At 26.6% G+C, this 17,468-nt stretch overlaps 1 protein-coding gene across 4 annotated transcripts in view; it reads left to right on the forward strand.

Moving 5' to 3' along the window:
• Window positions 1-5,670, forward strand: part of LOC129605865 (cytoglobin-1) — a 51,379-nt gene extending 45,709 nt beyond the window's left edge. Inside the window, exons 1-5 of one of the 4 annotated variants that reach the window (XR_008696742.1) lie at window positions 1,523-1,813; window positions 2,227-2,391; window positions 2,576-4,238; window positions 5,025-5,211; window positions 5,296-5,670. Coding sequence is in view for 2 of the 4 variants with exons in the window: in XM_055515858.1 (XP_055371833.1) it covers window positions 1,646-1,813; window positions 2,227-2,391; window positions 2,576-2,707 (465 nt within the window). In the remaining 2 variants the exon portion in view is untranslated. Of the gene's footprint in view, window positions 1-1,522; window positions 1,814-2,226; window positions 2,392-2,575; window positions 4,713-5,024; window positions 5,212-5,295 lie in introns of those variants that run through there. The other 3 variants (XR_008696741.1, XM_055515859.1, XM_055515858.1) reach the window with 3 other exon arrangements.
• Window positions 5,671-17,468: the final 11,798 nt, after the last annotated feature.

Genomic DNA, 17,468 nt, shown 5'->3' on the forward strand with positions numbered 1-17,468 from the left:
AGAATAAAGCATCCAATAACTAACACAATAACAAATATTGTGGAAGAGACGTTAGGAGAAAGACAAATATATTCGACAATATTTTTGGCCGTGGCCCAGGTGTTCGATAAGGCTTTGCAAGTCAGTTTGTCATTTAAACTTGATACCTTGCCGTGGAGTTACTTAAACCATATTTACATCAAACAAGGTAAACAATAAAACAGGACGAGGAGTACTCCACTCTTATTGCCTCAAGTCAGTATTCTGGGTCCTACATTTGCAGACGATACAGCTATATTGGCAGTAGGATCTAATGTTGAAGAATCGATAAATAATTATCGGAACCAAGTAACAATATAAGTAAATTGACAAATAAATGGAAAATAAAGCTAAATTAAAGTAAAAATATACATATAAATTTCACAAGCGAAAATTTAATAAATATGCCACTATTGAATTTGACTTTAGATGTCAAGCTTAAATGGAAAGAACATGTAAAGAAGAAAAGAACAGAGTTAGGAAAAAATATAGAAAAAACTACTGGCTTCCAGGTCGTAGTCGACCAACATACAACAAGGTGTTAATATATAACAAAATGATAAAGCCTATATGGGTATAAGATTTGCAGTTATGGGGTTGTGCCAAGCAAATACACATCAAACAAATACAAATCTTCTAGAACAAGGTCGTTCGTAGTATGGTGGGTCCTCCCTGGTATGTGTGCAATGGCGACGTTCATAGGATCTGGGTGATCGATTTAAGTGACGTCATTTTTCACGGAATCTAGACACAAAAACACCATAGAGCAAAACTAATTGTTAGTCAGTTTGACTAGTTTTAAGATTTTAGTTTTGTTAAAGTTCCCGACAATTTATAGCTTGTCACTATTAACATGTGCCAGCAGTTTGGGTTCACCTATATTTGTTTTTCTATGATTTTTAACACCTACATTAAAAGAAAAAACCTTTTTTTTAGATAACCTTAGAACCTTATAACGGATAGAAACATGAAAGGGAAAGAATTTACTCTAATGCACTAACATTAGAGTAGATTCTTTGAAATATTAGGGATCTTTTAAGACCAAAATAAAAAGTAATCGTAAATAAAGAGCGTTTTTTAAAAATTCAATTAGTATTTTACTAGTATTAGTTTGACTTTAAAAAAAGTATGAATACTCGAATTTTAAAAAATGAAAATTGATTTTGAATCTTGTGATTGTGTATACGTTAATGTAGCACACGTATGTAACCATAAGTGTATCTTATTTATAAGTAAATATTTATAACTTGTTCACCAGAAATTTTTAATAATTTGAAATTCAAAGATCTGGAATTGTTATATTATTATCTTCACTTAAATTAATTAATTATTTGTGTTTTAAAGTCTGTTGATCTTTTTTATTTTTTAATTTAAATTTGTAGTTGGAATTTTATGTCCTTTTTCAATGTTTTTTTTTCATTTTTTTACATAATTCACACATTAAAAATATCTTTCTTTTATTTTGTAAGCTGAAATTTAAAATTTAATATTTGATTTTTTCTTATTTTCAGATTTTATTGTTTTTTTATACATACATATATAATTTTTTACTGTAATTTTAAATTTACAAGTAGTTATACATATTACAATAAACACGTATATTTACAAACATAAAGAACGAATAAAAATGGATTTAAGTGATGTTGAATTAGCAGTTATAATGAATACATGGAAAGTACCAATGGGTGATCCGGAAGGTTCTGGACAAGTTATATTATATAGATTCTTTGAAAAATATCCTCATAACATGGAATATTTTGAAGCATTTAAAGGAAAACCATTGAAAGAAGCTAAGGTTTTATTTTATTTATGGAAATTTTTCATATTTTCATATATTCATTTTCGTATTTCATGTCATAAAATTTTGGAATAAATTTATAAAAAAAAAATGTAATTTAAAAAATTTTAACAACTAAAAGTGTTTGTTCTCATTTACTTTTTGAACATATCGTCTGTGTTTCTCATTCTAAATAAATGTGTATATGTATATTTGAAATGTTAAAAAACACTAAGTTTTTAACGTCATATTGATTTTTAATAAATTCATTTTAAGTGTCAATTTTGAATTTTTTACATTTTTACTTATACATTTTATGTCATGACTTCTAAAATATCATAAAAACCTCACATTACTATTGCGTTATTTAGATTTTAATAATTCTTTCCATAAAATATGTATAATACATATGTATGTACATATAAATATAGGAGGATGCAAAATTTAAGGCACATGCTGGTAGAATTGTTCGAGCCTTTGATAATGCAATTAAAGCAGCTGAGGAACGTGGCAAAGATGCTGTATTAAGTAAAGCTCAATGGGATAGATTAGCTAGTAGCCATTTAAAACGACACATTCCCAAAGACTCATTTATGGTATATACTATTTTACTTTAAATTACTTTCAACACTCATACACGCATATTACACGCATATATGCATATAAATGTAAAATATATGTACTTATATATGTATATGTATACATAAAAAAAACTTAATTTAGTTAATTATTTTTAATTTTACTTATGTTTCTTTTTTTTGATTTCTTTTCATGTTATAGGAATTAAAAGGAATCGTTTTAGAAGTTCTCGCCGAAGTTTGTCATTTAAATGATTTTCAAAGTACAGCTTGGGAAAAGTTACTAAATTATCTGTTTGGTGTTATGCTCGATCAAATGACTAAACTTGAATGAGTAATATTTCATTTTTGTCCAAGAACCAATATATATGTATTTACAAAAATTATGGGAAACAATAATGAGAGAATAAAAATCGCATATCAAAAAGAAAATCTATCAATTTTAAATATGTAGTCAGACAAATTTGGAAGCCTTGGAAAATTCCCTCTGGCCTTTAATATGTTTTTATTAAATTCAACCAAAATGTTTACTTTGTGTTTTATGTTGTTCACTAAAAAAGTTTTTGTCTTTATTTTTTTTTTATTAAAGCGATTGCATTTTTTTCAAATATAAAAATATCAAATTTGTTGCTCCTTTGCAAATTTAGTTGGAAAATTGTAATTTTGTAATACATGTATGTATATATTATGTAAATGTCTAGGTCTGCGTTTGTGTTAAGAAAATTAAAAAAAGGATGTTCACAAAATCAAGAAACCATATTGTGAAAAAATAAACGAAATAAAAGAATATAATAGTTTAAGATAAATATTTTATGTGAAAACGATTAACGGGTTAAAAAATTTTTGAAATTAATTGAAATAAATGCACATATTTCTTAAATGTAAATAAGACAAAGGTTTTTTAATTTAATCATATTTAGTTATCTAAAAGTAGGCATTGGAGCTTTTAAAATCGCTCGTATTACAAAATTGAATTTAAGTGTAAGTGAACTAGTTCGTTTGTTGTATTATTGAATTCTAAAATCTAATTAAAATGTTAGAATTTTAGTATTAAAATTTACAGTGCAGTTAAAGATTTTCTTTTGTTTCTCGTCCTAAGGCGTTTCACCAAGCCTTAAATTATCACCATTAAATTTAGAAAAAATGTTGCTAAATAAACTGATAATTAAATTTTAATTTCATAGATTACATCAAAGTTACCAATCATAGAGCACATTTGAATTTGAAGAGAATGCACCTTCGACAGCTAATTAAATAACAATATGAAATAAAGTAATTAAACCGAATATTAAATTCTCATTAAATACTTACTTAAATTTTCGCTATATTCTAGTAAATTTTTCGAATTAAATTTTGATTAATAATTTCGTAACATATGTACATCAATATTTTTCACAATCTTCTGCACTCTAGATTCACGCATTTTTAGATTGCCGGTTGAACTCCGTAATTTTTGATTATTTAATTAATCATTCCCGTAATTTCATTCCTTGGTAACTATTAAATGACCAAAACCAAATTGGGTGATATATTAATATAATTGATGGATTTATTGGAAGTAAAAGTCAATTTTACTTTCGGTAGTTACCACTAAAATTATTTAGCCATTAAATTTATTTTATATATAATATGTAAATCAATTGATATTTTTTCCATTTGTATTTTTCATTCAACAGGTGAAAAAAATTGGTTTGAAAATGGATATGAGCGATTGCGAAATGGGTGTTGTGATGGCGAGTTGGAAAGTTCTTATGGAGAATCCAGAAGAAACTGGGAAAGCAGTGTTGGGGAAATTTTTTGAAGAGCATCCACAGTATGTAGAATATTTTAATGCTTTCCGGGGAAAAACATTAGCGGAAATAAAAGTAAATTTTCGATTTTTGTGTTTTCATACTTTAATTTTATATATTTTTAGTACATTAACAAAATTTGTTACTTATTAGTTCCACTATGTCCGTCCGTATACCGACTGAAATGATATACATATCAACTTAATCTCATTTTATTTTACTCATTTTTATTACAAAATTGATTTTTTTTGGTTTCGTTATTATATTTTGTTGTTTTTTTTATCTTTTCTTAAAAAACAGGTGAATTATATTATAAAATAGTTTGTCTAATTCACTTTTTGTTTCCATACATTTTTATCCTCCTCAAACGACAATTCGACTTGCGACATAAATTTCTGAAATTAAAAATGTCATATCTGGAGGACTTTATGTAAAATGATACTAGAGAATGGTGTAATGAACTTTTTCTTAACGATTTAAATTGTGTAAAGAAAAATTGTGCTGCTTTGTAAGCTATTGATTTGGTTTGAGTTATTTTCAAAAATTTTAGTTACATGTGTTAAGCTTTTAGTTACTTTTCAAATATTTTCAATAAATTTTCGAAACGAAAAGAAAAGTATAACATTTGTTCTGAGCAAATATTTAACATAGTTAAAATGTTTAACATTAAAAAGGTTTAAGTTGAATAAAAACTTAGTTCGCAGTACAGTTGATCTTTAAAGCCTTGTTTAATAATAATTTACCATATTAAAGTAATTATACAACATCATTTTTATTCACAATGCTTCTAATTTCATTTAGTTTAGAAACATCCTTATAGTACTTTTATTATATATGCATACAGTTTTTAATTAAAAATAGAATATTACATTTTTGTATTCAGCAAGAACCGAAATTTGCCTTTCATGCGGGTAAAATTGTTTATGCATTTGATAATGCAATAAAAGCAGCAGAGGAACGAGGACGTGATGCCATACTTGGTAAAGCATCTTGGGATAAATTAGCAAAGGATCATTTGGAAAGAAAAATTCCGAAACAAGCTTTTAAAGTATGTAACTCTTATGTTTTAATATATTAATTATAAAAACACAAGTATTGTTTTATTAACAAAAGAAAGTATTTCCATTTATAGGATTTACAAACAGTAATGTTGAATGTTATAGCAGATGTCTGCAATTTGAATCAATTCCAAAGAAATGCATGGGAGAAATTATTAAAATATTTATTTGGTATCATAACATCAATTTTAAATTAATTTACTATAATTACGTATATGGTTTTTATGTTTATTTTAAAAAGTGTTCGAGAAAAACCGCACGATGAAATTTAAGGAATTCCAAGGAGTTCATCAACTAAAAAATCATAATTTATAACATAAAACTATACTTTAATGATAGTTGAAAGTAAATGTATCTCTATCAGCTTAATGTAATGATCTAAAAATTTCCTAATTGGTGTTCTGATTTGTGTACAAATTATTATTATAAAAAAATATAAGTGAGTTGATCCAAACAATAAATATACTGGTTTCTCATTAAAAGCGTTTAATTGAAATATTATGAGAGATTGAAAGAAAAAAAATCATTTAGTTTACAAACCTTTTTATGGTTTTGGTTACATTTATTATATGTGCATACAATTTTTAATTAATAGAATATTCAATTTTGTATTCAGAAACGACCAAAATTTACCTTGACAATAACTTCAATAAAGGTGGGTCAAACCACTGGTTTGTATTGTAGCACTTTTCCCTTCAACAAGTGATAATTCTGCTTTTAAATACAGTCTATGTATATTTATCACACTATTAAAATTATATTCGTTCATATACAAAGCTATTTCTAGGATTGCATATGTTTACGATAATGCATACATGCAGTATTTGAAATAAAGCAAAAATTAATATAAAGAGGGGTTAACATAATGCTTGATTTTAAGGGTTAATTGTGTGAGTTACGAAAAATAATTATATTTTTTAATTTCATGGAATTTACCGTTAGCTTCTTGTGTTTATAGAAATTTGAAAAAGGTTGCGGTTTCGGAAATATAAGGTGTCAAAAATTCAAATTTGACGAATTTCAAGAGGTAATAACTTGAGAGGGGGTGGAGATGGAAAAAAATTTTCTTCTAACAAAATAAACTATTTGTTAATGTCTAAAAGCTCCTAAAATTTCAAGCTTCTACAGGCTGGGGTCTAGAAGAAAAATGACATCTAAAATTTGGAAAAAAAGGACTTTAGATAACGGTAAATTTGAACGGCCATTTTGTTTTTCTAAAGTTTAACTATAGTACACCGCGCTAGGGGAAGCCAGTCGCTGCCTTTCTGCATTTGCAAAATTTCAAAAACGCTAATGGTTTCTAATTGCAACAAATAGTTAAAAAAGGCCATTTTTAGATTTTGCAGGGGTATAACTTCTAGAGGGGGGGAGATAGCTAAAAATTTTGTTCTACGGAAATAAGTTTCTAGTAAAGATTTATGTGCACACAATTCAGCTTTCCATCTTCAAGGGTGTAGAAGTTTTGTAAACAGACACACGAACAGACGGACGGACGGACGGACGGACGGACTTTTTTTTCAAAATTTTTTTGGAAAAGTGCTAAAAACAAAATTCCTCACAATAGCTTCCAAAAACAAATTTTCTTCGGAAGCGCTGCTCTTTTATCTAATTCACTTTTCAAATTCCCTAACATAAGATTAAATTAATTTTAGATTAGTGTGGTTGTGATAGATTCTTGGTTATATCGATTTCTAAAATTTATATTTTTAATTACTAATCAAAACAGTAAATATGTGAAAGATTTATAATAATAAATACGAAAAATTAGAACCTGGGCTTAATTAACAATTCCTATACCTAAAAATTTTCATATTAGTATACATAAATAAAACTTATACAGTCAGATTTTAGATTAGATAATGATGTGAAAGGTATTCTGCTTTACTGTTGGCTATCTCGTGGAAGATTATTTAGGATTATTAATTTTGATATAATTAATGCCATGGTTAAACAACTCTAGAAATTACATAAAATTATAATTAAATAAGCAGGTTAGGCAAAATAGTGCTTTAACGTAAAAAATTTAAAATATCCAAAAAAATATTTGTTGGTTCTTATATTATACAAGTTCATCTTTATAAAATATAGAATCATAATATTTATACATCATCCATTTTTGTTTCATTCATTTATCATCAGATTAATTTTGTAATTTATTTCGTTTCAATAAATCTATTTACTCGTATTCATTATAATTTTTCTATATGTAAATATCATCACAATAAGTTATCAAGGGCCTTTTAGAAACTGAACAATTCAGTTATCGAGTGCATTCTACATTATATATATATTATTGTCCAAAAATAGAAATCCAGTTATAGATATTTAATTTATTCATGCCATTTTATTAATTTTATGAATAAATTAATTAAATATGCTATTTTAATTTAATGAAATATATAAATCTGTATATAACATAATGTGTACAAATATTAATAAATTCATTATTTTTGTGTCTGAGCATGGGGTATAATTATAGTGTTATGTATGCATGTCATGAATAATAAATCTTCAATATCGTTATTAACTTGTTGGCTAAAACTTGTTCTTGTTTCCTGTTTAGTTGTATACAAAAATGTATACAAAACAAAACACATTCTTAAATAAAGAGCCAATCTAAGTAATAAATATAAAATGTAGTAGTGTAAATAAGAAAAAACAAAATACAGTGAAATATTTTTCTTTTAATTTTATACAATATAAAAGAAAAAAATTCTATGTTTACCATATTTGCGTCAAACGGTCAAACTATCGTCATGATCATTAGCCTCACAGCCCGAGGTGAGCCTTTGCTTGGTTAACTACTCGTCTCCAATGCTTTTTTTTGCAATGATTCGCGACAGTATTTTGTAAGCAACGTTTAATAGGATAATGCCTCTATAGTTGTCACAATGCGCCTTTCTACCTTTTTTATGTAATGATATAATTATACCCCTCCGCCACCGGCATTTGTTCAGTGTTCCATAATTTAAAGATAAGACGATTTTTCATTTTTGTATGGCTGCCATTATTTCCTCATATGTAGGTACATCAGCCGACGAAAAATTTACTATTTTTTGTCAAGAATCTCACGAATGTTGTTTTCTTCGTGGTCATCATTTAAATTGTACAAATCGTAGAAATGCTCTCTTTAATTGTTGACTATAGCTCTTCCGTCTATAAGTACAGTTCCATTTTTACTTTTTATATTTATTAGTCATGGTTGAAATCCTTTTATCTTTTTTAAACATCTTTTATTTTATTTTGATCAAGCTTTTTTACTATACATTCTGCATTTCCCTTTTTAGCACTTTTCCAAAAAATTTTTGCCATAAGCATTTTTCAAATTTTGCAAACGCAAATAAATAGTGTTGGCTTCTTCTACCGCGGCATACTATAATTAAACTTTAAAAAAACAAAATGGCCGTTCAAATTTATCGTTATTTAAAATACTTTTTTTTTCAAATATTTGATGTGTTTCTTCTAGACTCTAGGTTGTAAAAGTCTGAAATTTTAAAAGCTTTTAGACACTAATAAATGGTTCATTTCTTTAGAAGAAATTTTTTTCCACCCCCACTGCCTTTCAAGTTATCACCTCTCGAAATTTGTAAAATTTGAATTTTTGGCGCCTTAGATTTCCGAAACCGCAAGCTTTTTGTAATTTGTGTAAACTCAGAAAACTAACGGCAATTCCATTAAAATCGAGCATTATGTAAACACTTCTTTAAATTTATTTTTGCTTTATTTCAAAAGACTCTATTATCCTAAATCTTTCATCCTAAATATATGCAATATATAATGAAATAGTTTCGTATATGGATAAAAGTAATTTTAATAGTGTAAAAGGCACATGTCCGAAACTTAGAGATCTTTTGTTTCATTTTCATCATGGTCCCGTAATTATCACTGCCGCAATTGGCTTATCTATACACCTTAGCGTCGAGTATAGAAGACATTTATCTTTTGATCACCAATACATGATCAATCTGATTTATGGTATTTCTGCCTACTATTTTCCAGGTACCTTTGTGAATTATCTTGTGATGGAAATTGGCGCTCATAGTGGGCAAATTCACGCTTTCAGCTAGCTGACACAGTCGAAATCGGTTGAGCGATGTTTCATTATACTGAGAAGTCCTCCCTGCCAATTTTCGCATTAGGATACCCAATAGCGACTATTGTATCATATTTTTTATACCAGCGCAACTGTTTTCTAATTTATTATAAAAGTCATTCTTTGTTATCTCATCAGCATCTTCCGTTGGGGCATATGCTCTTATTATGGTTATATAATAAGAGCATAACTTAACTGTTAATTTACAAATTTTATTACTTATTGGTAGGTAACCCAAATGTATGTCTTTACACTTTTTGTTGACCAAAATCCTATAACAGCATCGATTCTTGTCACTTAAATAATAAAGATCGAAATTTGTTTTTACAATTTTTCCTTGTTTCTCCTATCTAATTTTCTGGAGTCCTACAATGTCGAAACCAAATTTTTTCAGCTCGATAGAGATTTCTAACATCTTCCTTGGTTGAAGAAAAGTTCAAATATTCCATATTCCAAATTTTATATAGTATTTTCTTATATAGTAATTCTTATATAGTATTTATATTATTATTGCCCATATTTAATGCTTGCGTTCTGCTTCCATATGTTTCGTCACAGTTTATCTGGGGCGAGTTCTAATTTTCCGTGACATTTGTAATTTCACTAGGTAAGTTGTTAGCATGATTAGCTAGACTGTAAATTTATATCTCCCACAGTCAGGGTAATCTAGTTATACCCATAATTGTCTATTCGCCAGAGACATTTCTTCAATATATGTATGACGCATCACATCTCTTTACACCCTGCGTCAAACTATGAGAAATCAAAATAACAAAGAAAACTAGAAAAAGTTGGATGTAATTGAAAGAAAAATGAGAAGTCTTTTGCAAAATATTCATACTTTACATAATTTTTTTCTTCGGGTCGAACACAAAATTTTGAAATGAATATAACAATTAAAATTTTTAATTTTTGTTCTCACCCTAAAAGTATGTAAATATTATAGTATACTTTATTCTCTTAATTAAAATAGTTCAATTAAGAGACAATGGTTTTTTTGTTAAAGTTTTCACTATTTCCAGGAAAATGTGCTTATAGTTTGATCCAAATATATTCAAATTATATATCAAAAAGTTGACCGGAAATTAAAATGGAAAAATTTTAATTATTTAACTGTTATATTGAGTAAACAAGAATAAATGTATTAAAATTATTACTTTGTAATTAACACAATTTAATATTTTTTTATTACGCATTTGTCTATACATTAACATTACTTGTATATATAATACATAAATGTTTGTATATATGAGATATGTATTTATGTAAATTATGAGATATACGTTACGTGTAGATTATGATTGTGGTAAGCACAATATTTTCTATACAAATCTTTATACTGTATCACATACTTACATATATAGTATCTCATGTATCACATACATATATAGTTATATATGTATACAAAATGTGAACATATTATTTAAATTGAATTTTTTTAGTCCTCACAGTATAATGCAAATGATAATGATAATGATGATTAAAATGATAACAATGATGACAATGTTTAAATATATTATATCATGTTGATGATTGTGTTGATAAGATAAATCTTTTTTTTTCCAGAAAATATGTAAAATTCTATACAATATGTAATAATATTTTAATTTAGCCACATGTTAAGCATTAAAATTTTTTGAACATTTGTGTAGATAATAATAATTATATTATCTATACATACAGGACGTGTATGTACTTATATATAAAAACATATACGAATACATGGCTGCAATATGTATCAAAATTTTTGTGTAATATTTTTAAATTATATGGGGAATATATAGATTTAAATTGATTTCATATATATGTACATGAATAAGTATAGATATCCTTGGTTCATGCAGGCATTAAATGACGTATGGAATATGAAATTAAAATTGTAAAAAAGGAAAAAGAGAGAAAAAAAATGTAACAATGTAAAAAAAATATAAATTTAAATTAAATTTTATCGTCTTTCTTTGTAATGAATTTTTATTCGATTATACATAAATTTTTTTAAATTGCATACTTCTATTATAGGGAATGAAAGACTTTTAATGCATATTTGACTAAAATTTTTAATGGATTATAATCAAATAGTTAGTTTGTGTAAATGTACTCTTAACTTTGTGTAAATGTACTTGTAAATGTACAAAATAGATGTGAAATAATGTAAAAGAATATTTGAACATTGTTGTATGTGTATAGCTAGATTTACGAATATTTAGGTTGCATACTTCTTGGGGAGCTTCCCATTTATTTATTTAACTATTATTACACTCTACTTATTTTAGTTTTAAATTAATTATTTTAATTATAAATAAATCCCTGTGAATGATAATTTTGCTGCATTTTTACTATTGTAATAAAATTAAACTATTTATTTAAATGCGTTTCTTTCAATTATTTTCTGATAAAAAATTGAAATTTGTACGGATATCGAGTGAGAAATTTAAGGAGAAAAATCTAAATGATTATTTAGCAATACATAAAAAATTGAAACTTAGATTTTGTTTTGTGATAATAAAAGAAAGCATTAACAAGAAAAAGAAGCAAATTATTTCCATTTTTTATTGAACTTTTCCAGAAAACTGATAAATGTGATGAGCTTGTATGTTTTAGTTTTCGAATGCGATAAAATACGATAACAAGCTTCATAACAAAAAAATTATAGAATATTTTGTCGTACAAGAAATCTGTGAATAATTCGTTTTACTGTATAGATAATCTTTCGGTTAGGAATCAAATTAAGGTTTGTCGGGCTACCTGCGCCTCTTTACTACTAAATCATTTTCATGGTAAGTAATATTCAATTAAATGTGCGTTAATAGAATTAAAGGCAATCATTGGAAATTTTATTAAAAATACATGGATCATGATGTTTATAATGTTAACTGCTCCAATAAAAAAAAAAAATCAAATCACCACAAAAATCATAAGATAAATTAACAGGGTCTACACGCATTGCTTTAACTACCATTTAATATTAACATTACCATTTTAATATTAACGTATGTCTATGTAATAGTAATTTCAGCGCCACTCAACGGTAGCATATTCAAAATTTTGATTACATCGATACTCAATAGTATTTACTAAGTAAGTATACGATTTATTTGTATGGAATTAATATTTATAATAAAGCTCGGCATTGACCTAAAAGATTTTATTCTAAAGCATTAATGACAAAGGGATTAATGAAGTAGTCGAGTTCAGCTTTTTCGTTCGCATTTTTCTTGTAGAGTATTTTTACATATATTTAAGTTATTCGCATTCGAAAAGTTCTATAAATAAAAGTTTCCGGATTAACACAGAATTTGTACCATACACAGTCTCACAATTTTGTACTTCTTTAAAACCATATTTAAATGAAATTACAATAATTAAAACGAATTTCCTTGTATCTCTTTACACTTAGCAGTTTATTAAACTTTGCTTGAGAAAAAAAAAGTGTATATATGTATGTATTTGAGTATTTACTTAAGCACACATGTACGATTTGTTTATACAAAAATCGATTTTCGATCATGTAAAAAAAAAAAACGAAAAAATTCACATGTTTATTTTTTTTCATTGTAACGTAAACACATTCTTTTGTAAAGTTGACATCTTCATACTAAAATTTACATTTTTCCACATTTAAAAAGTTTTTTAACAATATTTTCTTGTGCTTTGCAGAAAATTGCAATAAAGCAAAATAATGTTATAATAATTACGATAATGTTATTGATATTGATTATGATAATGATGATGTCAATGATTGTTATAATAATGTTGTTTTAAATAAACATACATAACATATGATATGTTAGTATGTATATTTATCCCACATACGAGTATGTATATATGTATGTTTATAGTATACGATTAATAATATTTTAATATATTTACATGTAGAGAGAAAAAAAAATCTGATGTGATCAGCACATAACCGACCGCAATGTGGATTGTCTAGTTAAGTGAAAGTGTTACAGAATATTATAAAAATGCCTGTTAAATACTTCTTCCAATTTTAAGGACTTTAGGGCAATTTTAGTTAACTTACCTAGAAAAATGTAAATTTGGTTCTTAGTAGAGTTTCGCTTTGTGCTACCCAAATTTTCTGAAATGCTCGCCAGTCAGATTCAGCACCAACCAGAACTTAAATATCAAATTTCAAAAAATTCCATCAATTCGTTTCGTAGATATGGGAAAAAATGTTAAATCGGCTCGCAGACCAGTTTTCCAGCCGTAATCTTTCCAAAAAATTTATATGTTCATTGTTTTAATACGAAAAATTTAAATATTAATTTTCAATGAAATCGGTTAATTATTTCTCTTTATATACACAAAAATGTATATTTGGACGTAATAAACGTCCATTTGCTGACACCTGATTTTTCCAAAAGTTACTTGAAATTTCATCCCAAAAGTTAGGATGAAATTTCAAGTAAATCGGTTGAATATTTTCTTTAAAATGGTCGAAAATGTAAAACAGGCCCCCTTAAAAGTGCAGTTCTCGAGGCCTTTTATATCCCAAAAGATCAATTCGAGCCACAGTCGAAATAAACTTACATATAAAAATTTATCAAAATCGGTTCAGCCGAACTTGAAATACACGAGTGCACACACAGACCGACAAACCGGCATGTTGCTAAAAATAGTTTATTTAGACTTCTCTACTGTGGAGAAGTACATTCTCACCGAAAACTCGATATGCAAAATTTGTTGCCATCACATAACCCACCTATTTTATACACAATTCGGTCGGTAAAAATCTTTTAAATCATGAAGGTAAGTCAATGACGCGTCGTAATCACGTTACATAATTTTTTTTGCTTGTGCAGATTGGTTATGGTAAAGTGGTTTCACAACTCAATCATTTTATGTAAATTAAAAATCTAACAGTAATGATGACAATAATTTTTATGGTGTTTGTTTAAGATATAAACGTTAAACCATTAAAAGGAAATTCTATGGTAAAACAAGTAAAAATTAATGAAGTTGGTGTACAAAAACTGCAGCAGTACATGAATGCCAAAAATTTATTAGGTGAAGAACAATCAGGATATAGAGAAGGTTTTTCTACTGAGAAGTCACTTAACTGGATTATAAATGAGTGGAAAAAAGAAACAGGCTCAAATAAATTATTGTTATTTTTGTTTTTCTTGATTTTAAAAGAGCGTTCGGAACGGTTGGCAGATGAATTTTACTAAAGAAGTTAATAAAATATGCAATTAGAGGGAAGAAACTAAAGTGGTTTAAAAATTTTTTGACTAATAGAAAACAAGTGACAAAGATAAATTTAAAGACTTCAAATGAAAAAATAAGCAATTTAGCAGTTTCTCAAGGTTCCATTCTGGATCTGTTCTACTGAATATAAATGACATGAAGAATTGCATAAACAATTGTTACATTTCGCAGTTTTGTTGACCCCATCCTATTGTATGGTGTTTGTGATAGTTTGACTACACTTCAGAAGTTTTTAAATGCTGAACTTGAAAATTTATATAAATGGCTTTGTAAAAATAAATTAAAATTAAATATTGACAAAACAAAGTATGTAGTCATTTATAGAGGTGGCATAGAAGACGACAATACTAGCGTAAGAATAAGTAACGAAACAATAGAAAATGTGATAACTATTAAATATTCAGGAGTGAGTTTAGATAATAATCTCCATGCTGATTGTATTTTAAGATAAATGTCAAAACGAATTGGTTTCCTCACCAGAATAAGAAGGACTTTTATAAAAACAAGAGTTAAAATATTAATACACATATCGATCATAGTACCACTTGTTGACTATTGCTCATCGATTCTATTTGTATGTAACATCGACAAAATAAATATGATTCAAAGACTGGAGAATAGGGCTTTAAGAAAAGGTGAAAGGATAAATGATATGTTGAAAAAATTAGGATGGATTAATATAGAAAAAAGATTACAGTACAATGCTTTGCCTTTTATTTATAAGTTAAAAAACCATATGCTGCCAGGATAACTTTTGAGGAATATAAATCATGTTGGTGGATATTACCATTTAAGAAATGACGGTGATTTCAGCCTACCTTAATATAGTTTAATGTATAAATGCGTTTACATATGTAACAGTTGTTTTCCTGATGACATCAAATTATCAAGAACCTTAACGAATTTTAAATCTATATTGATGAAACATTATTTAAACTTTTACATTTTGAATTGTTATTTCTTTATTACAAAAACTGTATTTTAATTTCCAAATTTCTTTTTGAGTCAAGGTCTTACAGTTTTCGTATAAACTTTTCTTTTTATTTCCCTTAAATAATCTGTATTAGTTTTATTTAGCAATAGAAGTTGCATGTGAGTACGTATACCAATAATAGTGAATTTTTCATGCATTTATTTTCTGAATTACATTCAAATATAAAAGGTATATATTTCCAACAATTGCTCTACTATTTGAATTGCATTAATATTTAAAGGGTTATACAAAGTTTCGTATAGAAAGTTTTCGAAATATATTTTAAAAACTAAAAAAAAGCAATTGCGTCATCTCAGTAGTTACAGGTTTTATAGATGTTCTAGATTATAAGATGTAAAAAAGCACATTTCCCTTTAGCAGATTGAATCAAAAACTCATATCTAGTGTGTAAGTATTTAAAAACGCTTCCGTAAACATTTTTAAACAAAATAAGAAAGTAATAAATTATTTTTATACTACATGTATGAAATTTATTTCAGAAGATTATACATGAGCCATGCACAACAACTTTCTCAGAGGCTAGTGTGCATATCTCCGAATGTAATGTGCAATATGTGCCACGAAATTCAGAATAAGAGACACGCATCTAAACAGTGCGAAGACTATGTATGTCATTAATCCCTTGACAATACAATTTGTATACACATAAAAGAAGAAATCTTCAAGTAACAACATTAAAAAATAGAATATTGTAGAAAGGTTAATCCTAACGTGTAATTTTTATAAGTTAGAAGGAGCAGTTGTTATAGCTTGGAAATAGCTCCAACAACTTCTTTCTGTGTAAAAATCTTTAGGTAAAAAACTGCTTTTAATTAAAATCTAACTTAATTGGCCAACAAACAGAAAACGGATTCAAACTAAAAATTATATTTTCTCAAAAATTTTCTAGAAATGTGCTGAAAATAACGGTACCTGTAAATGTGGTGGTGCATATAATGTAAGAAATAATTCAGTATGGAAAAAATGAAAAGTTCTATTTTTAAAAAAGTCTTTGAAAACTTTCTTGAAATTTCAAATACAAAAAGTTTTCCCGAACTAGTTGTGGAAAACAAAAACAAATTTTTATTTTAAGGTAAAATAAAAATTATAAAATTTTTATTTATTGTTTGACAACTTTATTTCTAATTCACTACATTAAATTTTAAGCGTTTAAGTTTGTAAAGAGTCTGCTGACTATTTGTTTATTTTTTTTTTTTTGTTTTTTTTTTTTATTAAATAACGGATATTTACATTTTTTTGTTATATTTAATACCTTAACAACAAAAGTATTTTATTGTATAGATAAACTTAGATCGTTTGCTTTTTAATTAAAAGAAAAAAAATAAATTATCATCTGAGAAGAAGACAAGAACGTGAAAGGAATGAGCAACTGCATCGGTTGATATATGGGGCTTTCAAACTGAATAATGTTTTTAAAATTCCTTCTGAAATCCTTTAATTTTTCTTTAAGGAACAGCAAAAAAAAATATTACGTACAACTTATCTTGAATGTTCTTTCTCTTCAAATGTTTATCCATTATCATGGTAATGTGTTTGGTGTTGGTGTGTGTTTAAAGAAAACTCTTAATAACTTTTGTTCAATTTGTATGTTAAATTTTTTAGCGAAAACAGGAATCTCAAGGTTTTTTTTTATATTAAAAAAAGAAAAGGAAAATATTAAGAAAATTAGATTTTCTAAAGGAATCCTTTAGGTTGAAAAAAAATTTTTACTTTGTATTCACTTTTAAATTTCATGAAAGTAAATTGGCTTTTAAAAAGTTTATCTCAGTTTTTGTAGGTAATTAATTTCTACTGAAAAAAGGAACACTTACATTGTGTAATAAATACAAAACATCTAGATACATACATATACAATGTATATATAATACATAGGGACACTCATTTGTGTAAAAGATACTTTGTAATTTTTTATGAAAAATATTAAGAACATTTTTGGTTTAAGTAAAAAT

Source organism: Condylostylus longicornis, unplaced genomic scaffold (assembly GCF_029603195.1).
Source record: "Condylostylus longicornis isolate FDR11 unplaced genomic scaffold, ASM2960319v2 ptg000016l, whole genome shotgun sequence".
Lineage (NCBI taxonomy): Eukaryota > Metazoa > Arthropoda > Insecta > Diptera > Dolichopodidae > Condylostylus > Condylostylus longicornis.